This window comes from Canis lupus, chromosome 14, assembly GCF_003254725.2.
Source record: "Canis lupus dingo isolate Sandy chromosome 14, ASM325472v2, whole genome shotgun sequence".
Taxonomy (NCBI): domain Eukaryota; kingdom Metazoa; phylum Chordata; class Mammalia; order Carnivora; family Canidae; genus Canis; species Canis lupus.
The window spans coordinates 13,257,452-13,278,502 of NC_064256.1; the positions used below are offsets into that span (position 1 = coordinate 13,257,452).

The window sequence follows — 21,051 nt, forward strand, 5'->3', positions numbered from 1 at the left end:
TAAATAAAATCTTTAAAAAAAAATAGAAGATAGTCATTTTGGAAAGTGGGAGAAGCAAATGTATTATGGGAATGTAGGGTAGCTGATCAGTGTTCAGTGCCCATTTGAAACGGTTTGTTTATGAATTTAAAGTGAGATTAGATGGTAATGTTGTGTTTTTTTCCTTCAGCAGCAATCAGATGGAGAGGGAGAGAGTGAAGAATTTAAGGGCTTTACAGGAAAGAAATTAAAATGCTGGGCCATGGAATCTATCTTTGATACAGAGAAAATCGAAGAGATTATCCATGTGAAGGGAGCATGTAAGCTGTTATGGCTAAGAGGATAGTGTCATTAAGGAGGTGCAATAGTTAGAACTATTTTTATTTTTACTTACCCCTTAAGAAACTATTAAGGCTAATTCAGTCATTTCTTTTACCCTGTTTACCTCATTTTGCTCAAGCAGTTCAAACCTCTCAGGTAGTCTGTTAACATCTGGGTTCAGGGATTTGTGCATAGCTTGATTTGATCCAAGTTTCCTACAAATGTGATCCACCCTCCCTCCCTTTCCCAGTGTCTTCTAATGTACTTTCTGGAGCTCATGGTCAGCAAAACCCTTTATATCCTCAACCTTTTCTTTGAAAGTACCTGTTTCCTTCTGAACGGTACTGTTGCTGAACTTGGTTATTCTTTGAGCTTACTGCATTCCCTATAACCATCTCAGGTGGGTATATTTTTTCTCATGCTTTGGTACTAGATAGTATGTAAGAGATATTGGTGTCCTTTTTATTTCCGGTCGCCCTTGTCCCTTTTCCTTCTTTGTTAGAGTTTGAGCTCTTAAAAGAAGGAAAGCTATCAGGTTATGTCACCACTGCTTGTCGTTGTGGTAGTGACCTTTACTTTGTAAAAAATTTTTTAATTTAAATTCAATTTAATTAACATATACTGTATTATTAGTTTCAGAGGTAGGATTTAGTATCCCCCCCCATTGCTTTATCATCAGTCCCACTATCCTTCTTTCCATTACTACCTCATTCACACTGTTGATGACTTTAGCTTCCAGTTGTAGATGATCCGTGACCTCTCCTTTCCTTCACTTTTTCCCTCTAGTAATCTGTACCTCCGTACCTCCTCAAGCACACACTCTTGCGCTCATGCATTAGAACTTGTTAATAAGAAACTCTCATCTCCTCTGACATAGAAATTATAAGCATCTCACTCTGATCTCTACCTTTTCTTCACAACTCATTTCCTTTTGAAGTCTACCTTAGATATTTCTTTGACCACATTGTGACTTAAATTGAGTTATGCTACAGTTCACAATTCCTTCACAATTCCTCTACCCTCAGTCTGTACCTCTGTCCTTCTCCACTGTACTCCCTCCTTTGCATACACATTCAAACTTTTGCCCATTGACTCCCTCACGACTCTACCTACACCTCATTACTGTTAAATTTTAATCTTCTGTCTTACCTCAACACATTAAAGATACCTACCCTAGCAATTTACTTGGCCTGAGAAAACCAGAAAACCTCATTTAATCTTCACAAACCTCAAGTGGATCCATAGCATGACTTTGTCATATTATTTTGTCAGGTTATTCTCTCCCTTCCAGGGAGACTGTTTCATACCTTTCTCCTTCCTTAGTCTCAGCTAATGAACTCTTATTCTCATCAAATGTAAAGCTCTTTCCATCATTAAATTTACTAGCCTGTTAGGCAAAATAATGCCTCCCCAGCTCCCCAGAGATGGTTGTTTCCTAATCCTTGGAACCTGTTGAATGTATTAGGTTACGTGGTAAAGGGGAGTTAAGGTTGCAGATGAAATTAAGGTCATTAATCAGTTGACCTAGACATGGAAGATTATTCTGGATTATTCAGGTGAGTACAAAGGAATCACAAGAGTTCTTTTAAGTGAAAAGAGAGGCAGAAGAGAAAACTACATTGATGGCAGCAAATTGATAAAAAGTTGTGATCCTCCGTTGATGGCTTTGAAATGGAGGAAGAGAGCCCTGAATCCAGGAATGTGGGCAGCTTCTAGAAGCTGGGAAAGCAAAGGACATTGATTCCCACTTAGAGATTCTAGAAGGAACACAGCCATGTTGACACTTTAATTTTAGCCCACTGAGATGCATTTCAGACTTCTGGTCCCCAGACCTGTAAGATAATAAATTTGTGTTGTTAGTGGTAATTTGTTACAACAGTCATAGAAAACATACTCATTCAAATATTTTCTCATCCTGCAACCTCCTTGCAAGACATTGTTATATGTTCATATACTTTGTCTTCCCTTGTTTAAACGGATGAACTGCTCTGACTCGTAAAGATAGCTCATCTGTATGGTGCACTGGGTCCCACCTCTGTGGGACCTGTATTATCTCTCATCTTAAAAAAAAAAAATTGACCTCTTGTCTCCTTCAAGTGTCACACCGCAGTTAAAGCCACTGTCACTTTTCATTTAGAGCATTCTGACCTGGACTACTTTAGTTACTTCCCAACTGATCTTGCTGTATATTCTCTTCTCTTTTATGATCTCTTCTCCATATAGCAGTGTGAGTGACCTTTTTAAAGTACTAATGAGATTGCATTATTAATCTCCTGCTTAAAACCCTCCATAGGCTTCCTTCCCATCGTATTTAAAATTGAAAATGCTTTCTGTGGCCAGTATAGACTGGCCCAAGCTTGTCTACCATTCTAACCTTTTCTGTCTCTACTATGAGTGTACTGACTTTTTTTTTTTTTTTAAAGCAAACTATCTCATTTTGTCCTAATGCCTTGGCACTTGCTGTTTCCTCTGCCTAAAACTCTCTTCCTGAAGATATTTCTATGGTTTACTCCTTAACTGCATTTAGCCTTGTGTTAAAATATCCCCACATAGGCCCATCCTGAGGTAATGCCCTTCTGTCATGCCACCTTTCCAACATCTGTTGATTATTTTGTCATCAGTCTTACTTTCTTTTTTCTTTTCCAGCCCTAGATTTTGAATAGGATGTGGTCAGTAAATGACAGCAAAAAGGATATAGTATTAAATGTAGAAAGATACAGCGGTTTTTGAAGGAGAAGAGGGAAGAAATATTTTGGAAATAGCCATGAAGAACAAGGAAAATACATACCTCACCTACTAGGACTTGAGGAAATAGGATATAAGAGAAAAAAAGTGCTATCAGGAGATAGTGTTTCCTTGATAGTTGATGGATTCCATGAGATAATGTGTATGAAACATTTACTACAGTTCCTTGTACATAATATCAACCAGTAAATTTCCTTCCATTGGTAGTATATGTCTTCTCTGTCTTTTTTTTTTTATTTAGATGGAAGGGATAAGTGCAGGGATCATATAAGAAGCCCTGTGTTAAAGGGAATAATAAGTGAAAAATTAGGCTAAATCAGAATAGTCTGAGATTTACAGCACAGAAGTAGTTTTTAGGGAGTTAAGGCATGCCCAAAGAATCATAGAATCAGTTATCAGTGGCTTTTCAGGTATCATTAGAACCTTAAGTAAAGCTAGATTTGGCAAAAGGCATTCTCCTTACTACTCAGGCAAACAATGCCCTTTCTCAACTGAAAACTATTTTATTTAGAAATCATAGCTAGTTAATACTGCAATTATCTGATGAGCAATCAACATTGAAATAAACCCAAAGAGTTCTTCTCCAGGATACCTTGCTACCTTTTTCCCTTGTCATTCCTATCCATGAATAAACTAGAAAGCCTTGCAGTAGTTTGGGATTTATACAAATCCCAAGGTGTACAAATCCCAAGGTGTACAAATCCTTGAAACTCCACAGATTTTTGGATGTTTCACATGGACATTTTCAAGAGTGTATATTTATATCATGATTGAAAGTCCTTCACCTTATTATTGATATATGTTTGATGAGTATATGAAGTATTGGGGCAAGGATTATTTTCTTCTATTGGATGTAATTATGCAGTTTTACTCTTGTTTAACTTTGAGAGATTTAGTTTGTGTTTTTGTTTCTTTTTCCAGAGAGCGAAGGACATTCTCCAACTCACCTTACAGTGCTTTGTCGTGGCCGAGTTTTTGTCTTTGATACAATACAGGAAGGATGTTTGATCACCCCACCAGAGATTTACAGGTTTTCAAACTACTTTCTTGAGTCTTGAGGTGTTAAACTTCTGCATGAGTTAAAAAAAATAAATGTTTAGAATTGCCTGTTTATAAGATGATAACAAGCTAAAAAATAAGAATTTTATGTGTGCTGATTTAAAAAAAAATCTATTATTTTATTTTTAGTCTGAATTAATTTTTATTTGTACTAGATGTATATTAGAAAAGGAAAAATAATTGCAAATATTATCATTTCCATTTTTTGCCCCAGAATTAATCACTTTTACTAGTTTGATATATTCTATACTTCCATATCTGTTGTAATGAATTTATATGCACATAAAAATTTGTAAAAAAGTATTTTTTTTATACCTAGTATATAGTTAAATACATAACCTGTGACTATCAGTCTATGGATTTAAAATTTAAATTTGATGGTTATTTCACCTTTGGCTAAAGTTCTTAAATGGTTCTTTGTGGTCTAGAATAAAGTCCCAGTTCCTTAGCAGTGGTCTAAATTTGACCTTTGCCTGTCTTTTTAGCCTTGTGTCTGGCTTTTCCTCCTTGTGCATCTTCTATTCCTATCCCATTTCTGTGATAGCAATTCATTTTTTTTTTTTTTTTTACAGTATGGCAGTAACTTATTTAGTGTTACCTCAGCTGCTTAAAGGCAAACCAATTTCAACAATATCTCATTTAATGTTTTATTCATTCATAAAAATAGAAATAAAAGTGTATGACAGTAGCAGGAAAGAGATCTTACATTTGTCTCCCATTATGCAACTTAAACTTCCTTCATTTTTCTTGAAAAAGTCAAAAGATTGACAAATGCTGCATCAGACAGATAAAATATGGTGTTATAATTTCCTATGTAGAGCTACACAAAAAAGGAAATATTTCAAATGTATATAATTTCATCATAATTTCAATCATTACCTAATATTTCATTTATAAAACTGGTTTCCTTAGTTTAAAACTTATTTTTTGAGGGTGTGAACAAGGTTTTATTTTTCAATATATTTTTAATTTAAATTCAATTAATTTAGTATATTATTAGTTTCAGAGGTAGAGTTCAGTGATTCATTAGTCTTATATAATACCCAATGTTCATTATATCACATGCCCTCCTTTAATGGCCATCACTCAGTTACCCCATCACCACACCTTCCTCCTCTCCAGCAATCCTCAGTTTCCTATGATTCCTATGATCCTCTTATGTTTCCCTCTTTGATTTCATCTTGTTTTATTTTTGCCTTGCTTCCCCCATGATCCTGTGTTTTGTTTCTTAAATTCCACATATGCCTGAGATCATATGGTAATTGTCTTTCTCTGATGGACTTATTTCACTTAGCATAATATCCTCTGGTTCCATCCATGTTCTTGCAAATAGCAGGATTCATTTTTTTGATGTCTGGGTAGTATTCCATTATATGTGTGTGTATATATATACATATACACACACACATACACACATACATACATACATACATACATACACACCACATCTTATTTATCTATTTATCTGCTGATGGACATCTTGGTTCTTTCCATAGTTTGGCTATTGTGGACATAGCTGCTCTAAACATTGGAGTGCAGGTGCCCCTTCCCTTCGGAGCACTCCATTTATATCTTTGGGGTAAATACCTAGCAGTGCAATACTGGGTAATAGAATAGCTCTATTTTCAACTTTTTGAGGAACCTCCAGACAGTTTACCAGACTTAGCTGTACCAGCTTGCATTCCCACCAACAGTGTAAGAGAGTTCCCTTTCTCCTCCTCCTCACCAGCATTTGTCATTCCCTAACTTGTTCATTTTAGCCATTCTGACTATAAAGTAGTGGTATCTCATTGTGGTTTTGATTTGTGTTTCCCTGATGCCGAGTGATGTAGAGCATTTTTTCCTGTGTCTTTTGGCCATTTGTACGTCTTTTTATGAGAAATGCCTGTTTGTGTCTTCTGTCCATTTCAAGGTGGGATTGTTTGTTCATTGGATGTTGAGTTTGATTAGTTCTTGATAGATTTTGGATACCAGCCTTTTGCAAATATGTCTGATAAGACATTTGCAAATATCTTCTCCCATTCTGTAGTTTGCCTTTAGTTTTGTTGGCTGTTTCCTTTGCTGTGCAAAAGCCTTTTATCTTGATGAAGTCCCCGTAGTTCATTTTTGCCTTTATTTCCCTTGCCTTTGGAGATGTGTCTAGCAAGGTCACAGAGGTTGTTGCCTGTGTTCTTCTCTAGCATTTTGATGGATTCCTGTCTCACATTTAGGTCTTTCGTCCAATTTGGCTCTATTTTTGTGTATGGTGTAAAAAAATGGTCCAGTTTCATTCTTCGGCATGTGGCTGTCCAGTGTTCCCAACACCCTTTGTTGAAGAGATGGTCTTTTTTCCATTGGATAGTCTTTTCTGCTTTGTTGAAGATTAGTTGACCATAGAATTGAGGGTCCACTTCTGGGTTCTCTATTCTGTTCCATTGACCTGTGGGTCTATTTTTGTGCCAGTACCCCACTCTCTTGATGATTACAAATTTATAATAGAACTTGAAGTCCAGAATTGTGATGCTACCAGCTTTGGTTTTCTTTTTTAATGTTTGTTTGGCTACTTGGGGTCTTTTCTAGTTCCATACAGATCTTAGGGTTTTTTGTTCCAACTCTGAAGAAAGTCCATGGTATTTTGACAGAGATTGCATTGAAGGTATAAATTACTCTAGGTAGCATAGACATTTTAACATTTGTTCTTCCAGTCCATGAGCATGGAACATTTTTCCATTTCTTTGTGTCTGCCTCAATTTCTTTCATGATTGTTCTAGTTTTCTGAGTGCTGATCCTTTGCCTATTTCATTAGGTTGTTTCCTAAGTATCTTATGGCTTTGGGATCCCCCTTCACAGCATTCTACTCATCCAATTCTGAAAAGGAGGGTTATGAAAAGGAATTCAGCCAAGAAAGACAACAAGAAATTTTGAGAAGAGCAACAAGGAACTTACCAATCTATGCCTCATCAGCTTCAAGGAGTAAGAAAAATCAGTCTTAAGCTTTCCTTTCCAAAGAATTTTTAAAATATGATTAATCCTGCCAAGATAATCTGCATGAGTCGGCAATTAAATGGATATTGTGACTTCTACATATAACATCTACAAGAACAAGAGAAAGGGGTTCGGCTCCTTAGTTTTTCTCTCTTCAGTCTCATTTTTAGTGTATAGAAATGCAACTGATTTCTGTGCATTGATTTTTATATCCTGCCACTTTGCTGCATTCCTGTATGAGTTCTAGCAATTTTGGGATGGAGTCTTTTAGATTTTCCAAATAGAGTATCATGTTTCTGTGAAGAGTGAGAGTTTGACTTCTTTGCCAGTTTGGATGCCTTTTATTTCTTTTTGTTGTCTGATTGCTGAGGTTAGGACTTCTAGTACTGTGTGGAACAACAGTGGTGAGACTGGACATCTCTTTCCTTTTCCAGACCTTAGGGGAAAAGCTCTCAGTTTTTCCTCATTGAGAATCATATTCGCTGTGTGCTTTTTGTAGATGGCTTTTATGATGTTGAGATATATTCCCTCTGTCCCTACTCTGTGGAGAGTTGTAATCAAGAGAGAATTCTCTACTTGGTCAAATGCTTTTTCTGCATCTATTGAGAGGATCCTATGCTTCTTGTCCTTTCTTTTATTAATGTAATGTATCACATTGATTGATCTGCAGATGTTGAACCACCCTTACAGCCCAGGAGTAACTCCTACTTGGTCGTGGTGAACGGTGCTTTTAATATACTGTTGGGTTCTCTTGGCTAGTATCTTCATGAGAATTTTTGCATCCATATTCATCAGGGATATTGGTCTGCAATCTTCCTTTTTGGTGGGGTCTTTGTCTGGTTTTGGAATCAAGGTAATGCTAGCCTCATAGAGTTTGGGAGTCTTCCTTCCATTTCTATTTTTTGAAACAGCTGCAGAAAATGGGTACTAATTCTTATTAAAGTTTGGTAGAATTCCTCTGTGAAGCCATCTGGTTCTTAACTCTTGTTTGTCAGGAGAATTTTGTTGACTGCTTCAATTTCCTTGCTGGTGGTGGGTCTGTTCAGGTTTTTTATTTCTTCCTGTTTCAGTTTTCGTAATTTATAAGTTTGCAGGAATGTATCCATTTCTTCCGTATTGCCTAATTTGTTGGCATATAGTTTCTCATAATATGTTCTTATAATTGTATTTCTAGGTATTGGTTGTGATCGCTCTTCTTTTATTCACAATTTTATTTATTTGAGTTTTTTTTCTTTTTGATAAGTCTGGTCAGGAGTTTGTCGATCTTATTAATTCTTTGAAAGAACCAGCTCCTGGTTCATTGATCTGTTCTACTGTTCTTTTGGTTTCTGTTTCATTGATTTCTACTCTAATTGTTAGTAATTCTCTTCTTCTGCTGGGTTTAGTCCTTAAGTGCTGTTCTTTCTCCAGCTCCTTCAGGTGTAAGGTTAGGTTATGTATTGTGATCTTTCTTGTTTCTTGAGAAAGGCTTGTATTGCTATAGACTCCCCTCTGAGGACTGCCTTCGCTGCATCCCAAGAGTTTGGAAGAGTTCTGTTTTCATTTTCATTTGTTTCCATGAATTTTTAAAATTTTTCTTTAATTTCCTGGTTGACCCATTCATTCATTGGTAGGATGCTCTTTAGCCTCCATGTATTTGAGTTCTTTCCAAATTTCCTATTGTGATTGAGTTCCAGTTTCAAAGCATTGTGGTCTGAAAACATGCAGGGAATGAGCCTAGTCTTTTGGTACCAGTTGAGACCTGATTTGTGACCCAGTATGTGATCTGTTCTCGAGAATGTTCCATGTGCACTTGTGAAAAACGTGTATTCTGTTGCTTTTGGATGGAATGCTCTGAATATATCTGTGAGGTCCATCTGGTCCAGTGCATCATTCAAAGCCCTTATTTCCTTGTTGATCTTCTGCTTAGATGAAGAGTGGAGTGTTAAGTCTACTATTGCAGTGAGTGGGGTGTTAAAGTCTCCTACTATTGTTGTATTATTGTCGATGTGTTGAGTTTTGTTTTTAGTTGGTTTATTTAATTGGCTGCTCCCATGTTAGGGGCATACATATTTACAATTGTTAGATCTTCTTGCTGGATAGACCTTTAAGTATGATCTCTTATTACTGTCTTTGGTTTAAAATCTAATCTGTCTGATATAAGGACTGCCACCCCAGTGTTCTTTTGATGCCAATTAGCATAACAAATGGTTTGCCATGCCCTCATTTTCCACCTGGAGGTATCTTTGGGTCTAAAATGAGTCTCTTACAGACAGCATATTGATGGGTCTTGCTTGTTAATCTAATCTGATACGCTGTGTCTTTTGACTGGGGCATTGAGCCCACTTACATTCAGAGTAACAATTGAAAGGAGAAATTTAGAGAATTGGATTGCCTGTAAAGTCACTGTTTCTGTGGATTGTCTCTGTTCCTTTCTGATCTGTGTTGGTTTGGGCTCTCTTGGGATCACTTAAGGGATCCCCTTTAATGTGTCTTGCAGGGCTAGTATCATGATCACAAACTCTCTTAGATTCTGTTGGTCCTGGAAGCCCTTTCTCTCTCCTTCTATTTTGAATGACAACCCTGCTAGACAAAGTATTCTTGGCTGCATATTTTTCTCATTTAGCACCCTGAATATATCATGACAGTCCTTTCTGGCCTGCCAGGTGTCTGGGGATAGGTCTGCGGCCAGTCTAATGTTTCTACGTAGATTATAGACTTGTCCTGAGCTGCTTTCAGGATTTTCTTTTTGGCTCTGAGATTTGCAAGCTTCACTATTAAACGTCAAGGTGCTGACCTAGTTTTAATGATTTGCAGGGGTTTCTCTGTGCCTCCTGGACTTGAACACCTGCTTCCTTCCCCATATTAGGGAAGTTCTCTGATTTAATTTGCTCCAATATACCTTCTGCCCCTCATCTCTTTCCTCTTCTTCTGAGACCCCAATTATTCTAATGTGCTTTTGCTTTATGGTCAAGGTTATCTCTCAGATTCTCCCCTTGTGATCCAGTAGTTGTTTCTCTCTCTTTTTCTCAGGTTCTTTATTCTCCATCATTTTGTCCTTTATATCACTGATTCTCTGTTCTTCTTCATTTATCCTAACAGTTAGAGCCTCCATTTGATTGCATCTCATTAATAGTCTTTCTGATTTTTGACTTGATGAGATTGTAGTTCTTTTATTTCTCCAAAAAGGGATTCTCTCATGTCCTCTCTGCTGTTTTCAAGCCCAACAAGTATCTTCATAATTGTTATTCTGAACTCTAGTTCTGACATTTATATCCATACTGATTAGGTCCCTGGCAGTCAGTACTGCCTCTTGTTCTCTTTTTTGAGATGGGTTTTCCATCTTGTCATTCTGTCTAGAGAAGAATAGATCAACGAGAGAGCAAAGTATTAAAATGGCAACAATGACCTTGGAGAAATATACAGTAAACAAATCAGAAGAGACTCGAAACCAAAAAAAAAAAAAAAAAAGCAAAAAATAATAATAATAATTAAGATTTTTAAAAAAGAGAATGTAATCAGACCGGTGAGCAGAAAGAGGAACACACTGGATCCTGTGTGTATTTTGTTCTGTTAGAAAACTAGATCCCAACATTGTAAAAAAAGAAAGACTTATCGATGTATGAAAATAAAATTAAAAACAATGAAAGGATAGAATGTAACTGTAAAAATGAAAATTAAAAAAAAAAAGACAGCATTTAGATAGATGAAGAGAACAGCGCCATACACTAGATTTTGGGTGTATTTTGGTCTGTTTGTTAGAAGGAACTACATCCCAAAATTATAAAGAAAGAAAACCGTATGTCTCCAAAAATAAAATGAGATATGAAATGATAGAATGTAACCGTAAAAATGAAAGTTACAAAAGACCCCCCCTAAAAAAAAAGGAGTTGATAAACATAAGAATTTAGTTTAAAAGGAAAGAGAGACCAAAAATTAAAATGTAAAAGGTAAAGAATTACAGGGAAAAATCTGAGAACTCTGTGTACTGTTTTCCCTAGCACTGGAGTTTTGCAGTTGTCAATGATCCCCAGACTTGGTCTTATTTTTTTATTTTTTTTTATTTTTTTATGATAGTCACACACACACACACACACAGAGAGAGAGAGAGAGAGAGAGAGAGAGGCAGAGACATAGGCAGAAGGAGTAGCAGGCTCAATGCACCAGGTGCCTGACGTGGGATTCGATCCCGAGTCTCCAGGATCGTGCCCTGGGCCAAAGGCAGGCGCTAAACCGCTGTGCCACCCAGGGATCCCCCAGACTTGGTCTTAGTTCAGAGTTCTTGCTGTCTTCAGGGAGAGGGGCCTATTGCCCTGATTCTCAGGTTATCTTTGCCCAGGGCAGAACTGCACCGCCCTTGCCAGGGGCCACACAGAATTGCTCTCTGTGGCTTTTGTTCCCTGAAAGCTTCCTGCACTGCTTTAGAGGATGAGAGTGAGCCCGGGGGCCTCCCAGTCTCCAGCCCTGGAGCCTAAAGCTCAGGGCCCCACTGCTCAGTGCTCCCTCAGGGAAAAGCAGTCAGTCCGTCCTGTCTCCCTGGGTTCCGTCTACCCTCTGTGCTCGCCTAGGCTGTGACTGAGGGGTTATGTCTTAGGCACGTGACCCTGGTTCCATTCAGTAAATCGTGGGGACCCCGTGGCGTGCACCTGTGCCCCTCCTCCTGGGGGCAGGTCGGGAGGTATCGCTGTGGTTCTGCCACTTGCTGGGCCCCTGCTTTGGAGAGCAGTTGCCAGAAGGTGCCGTGGTTCATGCTTTATGGCAAGCCCAAGCTGAAAGCCCAGCTATGGGCTCGCTGATGGCAGCCGGCTTCCCTGGGTGGGTGCCTGGGAACTCTGCAGCACTCAGGCACCCCCAGTCTTCCTGTGACCCCAGAGATCCTGAGACCACGCTGTCCCACCAGGATTCTGACCTGCTTCGCCACTTGAGCGCCTTTCAGGCAGGGCCATCCTCAGGGGAGCTGCTCTGACAGTTCGGATTTTGCTCTGCTGCTCTGTCACTTTCTAGTAACTGGCTGGGGGGGGGCTCCCTCTCCTTGTGTTGTATCTTCCCATAGATCACCTTGGATTCACTGCTCTGCACCTTCTATCTTGCAGGAAGTGGTTGTTTTCTATTTTAGAATTGTAGCAATTCTTTTCTAGATCTTGGGTTGAGTTCACAGGTTTTTAGAATAATTTAATGGCTGTCTAGTTGAATATTTGCAACCAAAGAAAACTAATGTCTGCTACTCCTCTACTATTTTGGAACATCCTCTGTGTTAGCAATTTTTTTTAAAGATTTTATTTATTTATTCATGAGAGACACACATAGAGGCAGAGACATAGGCAGAGAGAGAAGCAGGCTCCATGCAGGGAGCCTTATGTGGGACTCCATCCCGGGACTCCAGGACTATGCCCTAGGCTGAAGGCAGGCACTAAACCGCTGAGCCATCTAGGAAACCCCTGTGTTAACAATTCTTAAAACACTTCATATTATATGTAATCTTTGCATGTACTCATGCTTTCTATTTGGAATGCCATTTTATGTCTTTTCCATTTTTGAAAAAGCATTCTCTGTCATGCCATATATCTCTGTTCACATATCACCACAAGGTTAGCTCTCCTAATTTCCCATTCTCTTTCTGATAATAACCATCGAAATAGCTGTGAAAATTTCCTTCTCCTTTTAAGGGTGTGTAATATTCTTTTCCATCCTGTGTGTGTGTGTATAAAACATTTTGTTTATCCATTCGTCTGTCAACAGATAGCTATGTTGCTTCTACCTTTTGGCTTTTGTGAATAATGCCACAGTGAACATGGGGGTGCAAATGTCTCTTTAGAGTCCTGATTTCAGTTCCTTTGGATATATACTCAGAATGGGATTCTTGGATCATAAAGTAGTTCTATTTTTAATGTCTTGAGGATCCTGCATACTAGTTTCCTTAGTATCTGCACCAATTTACATTGCCACCAACAGTGCACAAGAGTTTTTTTCTCCACATCCTCACCAGCTCTTATTTCTTATCTTTTTTAAGATTTTATTTATTTATTCATGAGAGACACGCACACACACACGCAGAGAGAGAGAGAGAGAGAGAGAGAGAGAGAGAGGCAGAGATACAGGCAGAGGGAGAAGCAGGCTCCATGCAGGAAGCCTGATGTGGGACTTGATCCCGGGACTCCAGGATGACACTCTGGGCGAAGGCAGGCGCCTAACCGCTGAGCCACCTGGCATCCCCTCTTATCTTTCTTAGAATAACTATCCAAATAGCTGTGAGGTGATAGATTGTTGTGCTTTTAACTTATATTTCTGTGATTAGTCATGTTGAATATTTTGTCTTTTACTTGTTGGCCATTTTTATGTGTTCTTTGTTCCATTGCCTACTTTTTAATCAGGTTTTTTGGATTTTCTTGCTATTGAGTTGTAGGGGTTCCTTATATATTATGGATGTTAACCTCTTATCAGATATATGGCTTGTAAATACTTTTCATATTCTGCAGGTTGTTTAATTTTGTTAACTGTGTTAACTCTTTTGGTTTGATATAATCTCACTTGTCTGTTTTTCTTTGTGTTGTCTATGCTTTTGTTGCTTTGCTAAGCCTCTGTGGATTTTTTTCTGATGAGTATGTATTTCTTTATTGGAGAACCCTGTTATTTCCCTGTCATATGTTTAAAGACACATGAAACTCATCAGACTGGGAGAATAGAGTAGTTTTGGAGGAAATAATTTGTTTTTATCTAATAGAGTCTTTAAAATATAAAGATCATAAGTAAGTAACAACAGTAAAGGTCGAAACATTTAAATTGACTATAGTAACTCCGTTTTTGAGGTTACACAAGAGTATTAATCAGATATAGAGTAATTCCTATGTTAAATATATATGCATATTTTTTTTAGTTAGATAAGATATGCATAATATTTGTAATATTATTTATCAGAATATTTTTCATGTTCTCTATTGTATGGAGTATTTACTGTGTAAGAGATATTTACTTGGACTCCAGAAGTACAGGTACATTTTGAAAGTATAAATAATTCTAGCCAAGTATCCAATTTATTTACTTAAGTTATTGTCAAAAATACATTTGCATTAATAGGCCACATACTTCTTTTTTAAAAAAAGATGTGGTGTGGGAAATCCAATTGCTGTTGAGATTACAATCCCTTTCTTTGGGTAATATATCAAAAGATTTATATAAGTACTGATAAACATTATGACCTGTTAAAGACTGAAAGTAACTAGTGATCTTGCCTATGCTCTTTTTAAATACTTTCTTTAATCTTCCCTAAGGCAATTGGCATACATTCACAAGAAGTGCCATAGTGAACCTGATGGACCTGGGATAGCAGCATTGACTAGTGAGGAGCGAACTCAATGGGCTAAGGTTATATAGTTTCATTTAAGACTTTATTTAATTAGTTTATTTATTTAGAGGGCATGTACGAGCAGGGGGAAGTGCAGAGGGGAGAAGGAGAGCATCTCAAGCAGACTGCTCACAGAGCTTGATGGCAGTGCTTGAGCCCATGAATCTGAGGTCATGACCGGAGCTGAAATCAGGGTTTGGACACTCAACCAACCAAGCCACCCAGATGCCCCTCTTTTTTTTTTTTTTTAATTGAGATATAATTGACATAACATTATATTAGTTTCAGGTGTACAACATGATTAGATATTTGTATATATATATATTGCAAAATGATCACAATAAATCTTGTTAACATCAGTCATCTCGTATGATTACACATTTCCTTTCTTGTGATCACTTTTAAGATGTGTTCTATTAGCAATTTTCAAATATGTAATATAGCATTATTAACTGTACAGGTATCCCCCACTTTGAAAGTTTACATTATGCCACTTTCACAAAGGGCCTACACTAGTACTTTTGTTTTTATGAAAAAGGCAAAAAGCAAAAATAGTGTTCAGCATTTGTTTTTCACTGCATGCTCTGTGAGCAGCAAGAGTGGTACGCAATGCTACCCTCAGGAGCTAATGCTCAGTTTCTCAGCATCAAGCTTTTGAACATCTGTGTCTCTGAGCCTCTGTGCTTTATCTCACTTTTTTTGTGCATCCTTTACCAAGATGTGTCCTACTTTATCAGTAAAGCCTAAGGGAGGTTATTTTTTGGGCCTGGAAATGTTCAAACATTTTTCCATATAAATTAATAGTAATTGCTTCTTTGCTTTATACCATTTTGGCTTATGAAATGTTTCATAGCAATGCTCTATTTTCAGATAGCAGTTTATACTTTTCTTAATGAAATTTTTCTCTAAAGAACTGTTTTGAGATCTTCTGGATGTATTTAATTTGTAACATTTAATCTTTCTTTATCCATTAGGCACGCGAATATTTAATTAGTCTTGATCCAGAGAACTTGACTATGTTAGAAAAAATTCAGAGCAGTTTACTGGTATATTCCATAGAGGATAGCAGTCCACATGTAACACCAGGAAATTATTCTCAGGTACTTAACTATCTTGCTATTGTATTTCTCTCAAATTATTCTGGAAGACTCTTGTGTATACTGAAGATGAGAAGATTTTTGTTACATGCAGGCTCTTAAAATTTTTTCTTAGCTGACATATATATGTACCAAATTAAAGCTTATACATAAAGAATCCTTTGTAAATTTGCCTCATTATTTAGGTAATTTAGATATATCTTGAACATTGTTTAAAGAAGTATGGCCATTGTTTGTATGTGGAGAAAACTTGCATAAAACACTGGACTAGATGAGCTTATCATGCCAAAGGTGGCATGAGAATCTTCCTGTCACTCACACCAGTGTGTCTTGCGTGATACCTTAGTTAGTAGGGTCTGTCCTAAGAGTTACAGCACTCTTGTAATTTATTTTCATGTTTATTTTTATTGACAGACATACTTTAATGAGTTTAAGAGTAAATGTGGCCTTACTTTATACTTCCCCTTGTAATAATACTTCCTGGGAAATAATAAAAAGTAGTCATATTTGTAGAAGTCTCTTAGTCTTTTGAAAACACTTAAATTATTTCATAATTCATTCATCAATATTAGATGATAGAAATAATACAGGATTGAAAAATCTTGTAGGTAGAAATAACTTTCCTTTATATAACTTCAGCTGAATTTTTTTAGGAGAGTCACCAAACTTCTTGAGGAAGAATGTATTCTAATGTAGTGTTGTTTGAACTTTTACTGGTAGAATCTAATTAGACTTGCATTTAGATTGCAACCCGTTACAAACTTATACATCACTTCAGAAGTTTCACAAAATAGTAATTACTTTTACTATCTGTGATAGATTATAATATTTATATTCTCTTTTGTTCTTTTATTTTTGTAATGAATGTTTACCATGATACACTAAATCGATTTCATGACTCACTAATGGAACAGAGCCTACTGTGTGAAAAACAGGCTTTGCGGGATTTGAATTCTTGAAATATTTTCTTTATAACTAGATTCTAATGACTAAATTTACCATAGCTTCTTAGACTATTCATGTTGCAAGGGCTTTGTTTTTTCCTTTGTAAGTTCTTTCATGAGTATTGTACCAGCGTTTTTCTGGTAGGATTTCTTGAGATTTTGAGAAATACTTAAAGACAGGGCTGGAATTAGTATTTTTTTTAAATATTTTATTTGTTTATTCATGAGAGACACAGAGAGAGAGAGAGAGGCAGAGACACAGGCAGAGGGAGAAGCAGGCTCCATGCAGGGAGCCTGATGTGGGACTCAATCCCGGGACTCCAGGATCATGCCCTGGGCCGAAGGTAGGTGCTAAACTGCTGAGCCACCCAGGGATCCCCAGGGCTGGAATTAGTATTATCTTTTGAGTATAATTACCATTTTATTAAATTTGGTTTACTTGAAGAGGAAAAGTGGCCATCAAACATATATGTGTATAGGTATAGGTATAGGTGTGTATATACACACACACACACACACACACATATACACATACCTATATACACACACACCTTAAACACGTTTTAGCTATGTATGTATGTATACACTTAAGAAAACCTTTTAATATTAAAATTTTCTTGTTTTTAAAATATTGCATTTATTTTAGGTAACTGCACAGACTCTTACAGGAGATCCAACTGTTCGCTGGGGAGATAAATCTTATAACTTGGTTTCCTTTTCCAATGGAGTATTTGGCTCTAGTTGTGATGTAAGTAAACTTACAGAAGTTATTTTTCCTTTCAATTGTTTAGGTTAATTTAGTGGCAATAAATTACAATAGTTAGGCTATGCTGGCAATAACTACAATAGTCTATGAACCAAGAAAATTTTAAAAAATTAATGGAAGTCAGAGGTTGCAATATGCAATTATAATCTCATCCTAAGACCTTTTGTAAAATATATAATTCCAATAAAGTAGCATGAGGTATGTTTGTTTTTAGTGACTACAATGGTTAGGCTATTTATATAGTAAATAGGCTATTTACTATATAAATACTTACATAGCTCTGTGGCATATACTAAAAGATTTAGTTACAAATTCTCAGTGAAAACAGAGTATAGGACAAGTTATTTTCATTTTTTTTTAAGATTCTATTTATATATTAATGAGAGAGACAGAGAGAGAGAGGCAGAGACACAGGCAGAGGGAGAAGCAGGCCCCATGCAGGGAGCCCGACGTGGGACTCGATCCCAGGACTCCAGGGTAATGCCCTGGGCCAAAAGCAGGCACTAAACCGCTAAGCCATCCAGGGATCCCCCCTATTTTCATTTGTAATATGGCTAATGGTTTGTATCTGCATAGTAGAATTTGCATGTATTTTATGTAGTCATGGATTTATTATTTTTTAAAATATATTATTATTTTTTATGGTTTTATTTGAGAGAGAAGGTAGAATGAGAGAGAGCATCAGGGGAGGGGCAGAGGGAGAATTGGCTCCCTGCTGAGTAGGGAGCCCAATGCTGGCTCCATCCCAGAATCCTGGGATCATGACTTGAGCCGAAAGCAGATGCTTAACCAACTGAGCCACTCAGGTGCCACATAATTACGGATTTTTAAAAAATTATGAAGCTCTTTCACCACTGTTACCTACCTGCTTATTGAGTATTACAACCTATTTTTAAAAATACAGCATTATGTTTATATTCTGTGTGTAGAGAAATATATGTGGGATGTATGTGGATATATTCCTAGATTTACCCTGTAATTTTTAAACTATTCTCCTAAAGTGGCACATGATCTTTGGAACATTTATTTACCCTACATGTTAAAGTGTCTGGTGTTTTTTACCATTTTTTACCTTCTTGATTTAAAAAAAAGAAAAAGAAAAAACTTCTGTGTCATCTTTATTAACTCTACCTTGCCATTTTCTGATGGATATTCAAGAAGTCTATGAACCAAGAAAATTTTAAAAAACCAATGGAAGTCAGAAGTTGCTATATACAATTATAATCTCATCCTAAGACCTTTTGTAAAATATATAATTCCAATAAAGTAGCATGCGGTATGTTTGTTTTTAGTGACTTCCAGAAGCATTTAGTGACTGTACAATACTAGGAAGATCTGTTATATTGATCTGGGATCAATAGTTATATTAATTGGTATTTATTCAGTTTTAGGGGATGGAAACCTAAATTATACTGGCATTAGTTTAAGAAAGTATTCATTGACCTAGGGGTACAGCTAAATTTGGGTAAGACTGACTTCCAGTGTCCAAATGCTATTAGAAATTTCTCTCTCCATTTTTTGGCACTGCTTTCCTGTGTTTGACTTCGTATTTAGGTAGATTATCCCACGTGATTGTTGAACACACAATTTCATGTCTTCATAGCTCCCTTCATAGATGAGTGTTCCCTATGCTAATGGGTAGCTTACACCACCGCTTTCCCTCCCACCCCCAGTAGTTCCAGCAGAAGTCCTGAGAATAATGCTCTGTGGTTTGATAGGCCTTTGCCTATCATGTGCCCATTCTGAGGAGTCAGGTGCTCTGATTCATCTGGCCTGGGTCACATGTTAAACTTTGTAATCTAGGGGGTAGAACTAATATCATTTGAACCACCATAGATGTGCGGTGGTTGTCTACAAAAAAATAAATCTCAGAAGGAGAATTGGTTGATGAGCAGGTAATAAAACTAGATGTCTATTATAGTAGCTCATCAGAGTAAAAGTTTGCAGTTGAGTCCCTTTAAAGATTTGTCGTCTTTCCTCTTCCTTGGAGTCCATTGTTGATAAAACATTTCTTGTAATTACTTCAGTTTTCTTCTCTTGAGTTCTTTTATTTTTCTTGACTTTCTCAATCTGGTTTATATCCTTCATTTCCTGGAAAGAATCCTTTGTAAAGTAGCTGAGTACTTCCTGTTGTTTTCCTTTATTTCTCTTTGACCTGTCTGCTGCAGTCGATTACCCTCCTCATACATATTTCGACACTGCCTCCATCTTAACAGAATCTACTGATTCTGACCTTAATGTTCATCTCACTTTACCCTCCTGTGCATGTTCTCTTGCCTGGTTTAATACTTTCATTGACTGTTTTTATATAGATAGCTTGCAGTTAGTCTTTTTTTTTTTTTTCCAGTTTTTGTTTGAATTCCAGTCAGTTAACATACAGTGTAATATTAGTTTCCAGTATACAATATAGTGATTCAACACTTCCATATTTCACCTAGTGCTCATCACAAGTGCATTTCTTAATCCGCATTACCTATTTCATTCATCTCCCACTTACCTCCCTTCTAGTAACCATCAGTTTTCTATAGTTAAGAGTCTGTTTCTTGATCTCTTTTTTCTTCCCTTTGCTCATTTTGCTTGTTAAATTCCACTTATGAGTGAAGCCATATGGTATTTGTCTTTTTCTGACTCATTTTGCTTAGTGTTATACTCTCTAGATTCATCCATATTGTTGCAAATGACAGAAATTTAATTTTCTAGCTGAGTAATATTTCATTGTATATGTATACCACATCTTCTTTATTCATCACTTGATGGAACAGTTATTCTTTTTTAGTTTTTACCTCTTATTCTCATTTTGTTTCATTGTATGTTGTTCAAACTGGATATTATATTGTTACATAGATTAAATTGTTATCATCAAGAACTCATCATTTAACTTGCCTTCCTCACTTCCAATTCTCAAACCTCCAAAAAACCACATTATGCTACTCATATTTTTACTAATAGCACTAAACTCTTTCTGTTCAAATTTAGGATGAAAATAATGATCTTTTTTATCTCTAAATAAAGAATATTGGTCCCAGAATGAACACATATCTTAGTGCAACTGAGATCTTTCTTGTAGTAAGTGTATGGACATGTTTTATGTGTATGTATTAACACCTGTTTATTTATAAAATTGATCTGATTATTTCCCCCTTGATAATCTGCTTTTAGAATCATGTGTAGGTTTCCCTCATAACCTAAGATGATTATAGAAAAAGCAATATAACCTATGTAAAACATCATTAGTAAAGTGTATACGGTTGACCTTTGAACAACATGAGTTTGAACTGTGTGGGTCCACTTAAATACATGAATTTTTTTTCATAAATCCATATTTTATACTGTGATTGAAGAATAAGGTAGAAGTTGCCAAATGACTAAAAGTGAAGGGAAGGTGATGGAGAGATACTGGGAAGGCTGGAACAGCAGGCTCTCACCTGCTTGTGGCATTCTTCACCCCACATCTGTGCAGTTTGATTCACTGAGATCTTCAACTAAAAGGTACAAAGAAACCAACTCTGGAGAGGGATTCTCAGTAAAGTGACAAGACCAGTCATTGTCCACAGTGGCCAAAGACCACAGAATGATAATCTGCACCCCCTAGCTGGCTCCCCGGGGGCCTGGGAGAACACTTGGGGCAGGCTAGCACTAGGTAGTAGTAATGTGGGCTGCAGAGGACATGGCAGGAAGGAGCGCTGTCTAAGGTGCTGAAAGTTCTCTGAGGCGGAAAACTAATACTGCTGAGAGCAACTTGCCAGCATTTCCCACAAGCAGAAATTGAGTTAGAACCATGTGAAGGGGTCAGGTGGAGCAAGCAACCTAGAGAGAAAGCTAACAATGCTGTACCTTCCCTTGTTCTCTGCCTTT

General features: G+C 37.0%; 1 protein-coding gene across 7 annotated transcripts in view; it reads left to right on the forward strand.

The window, feature by feature from the left end:
- Positions 1 to 21,051, forward strand: part of CROT (carnitine O-octanoyltransferase) — a 57,925-nt gene that overhangs the window by 12,166 nt on the left and 24,708 nt on the right. For all 7 annotated transcript variants that reach the window (XM_049093499.1, XM_025471502.3, XM_049093500.1 and 4 more), the window contains 4 exons: positions 3,967 to 4,075; positions 14,316 to 14,409; positions 15,364 to 15,489; positions 17,077 to 17,178. In XM_049093499.1, coding sequence (XP_048949456.1) covers positions 3,967 to 4,075; positions 14,316 to 14,409; positions 15,364 to 15,489; positions 17,077 to 17,178 — 431 coding nt within the window. The remainder of the gene's footprint in view (positions 1 to 3,966; positions 4,076 to 14,315; positions 14,410 to 15,363; positions 15,490 to 17,076; positions 17,179 to 21,051) is intronic.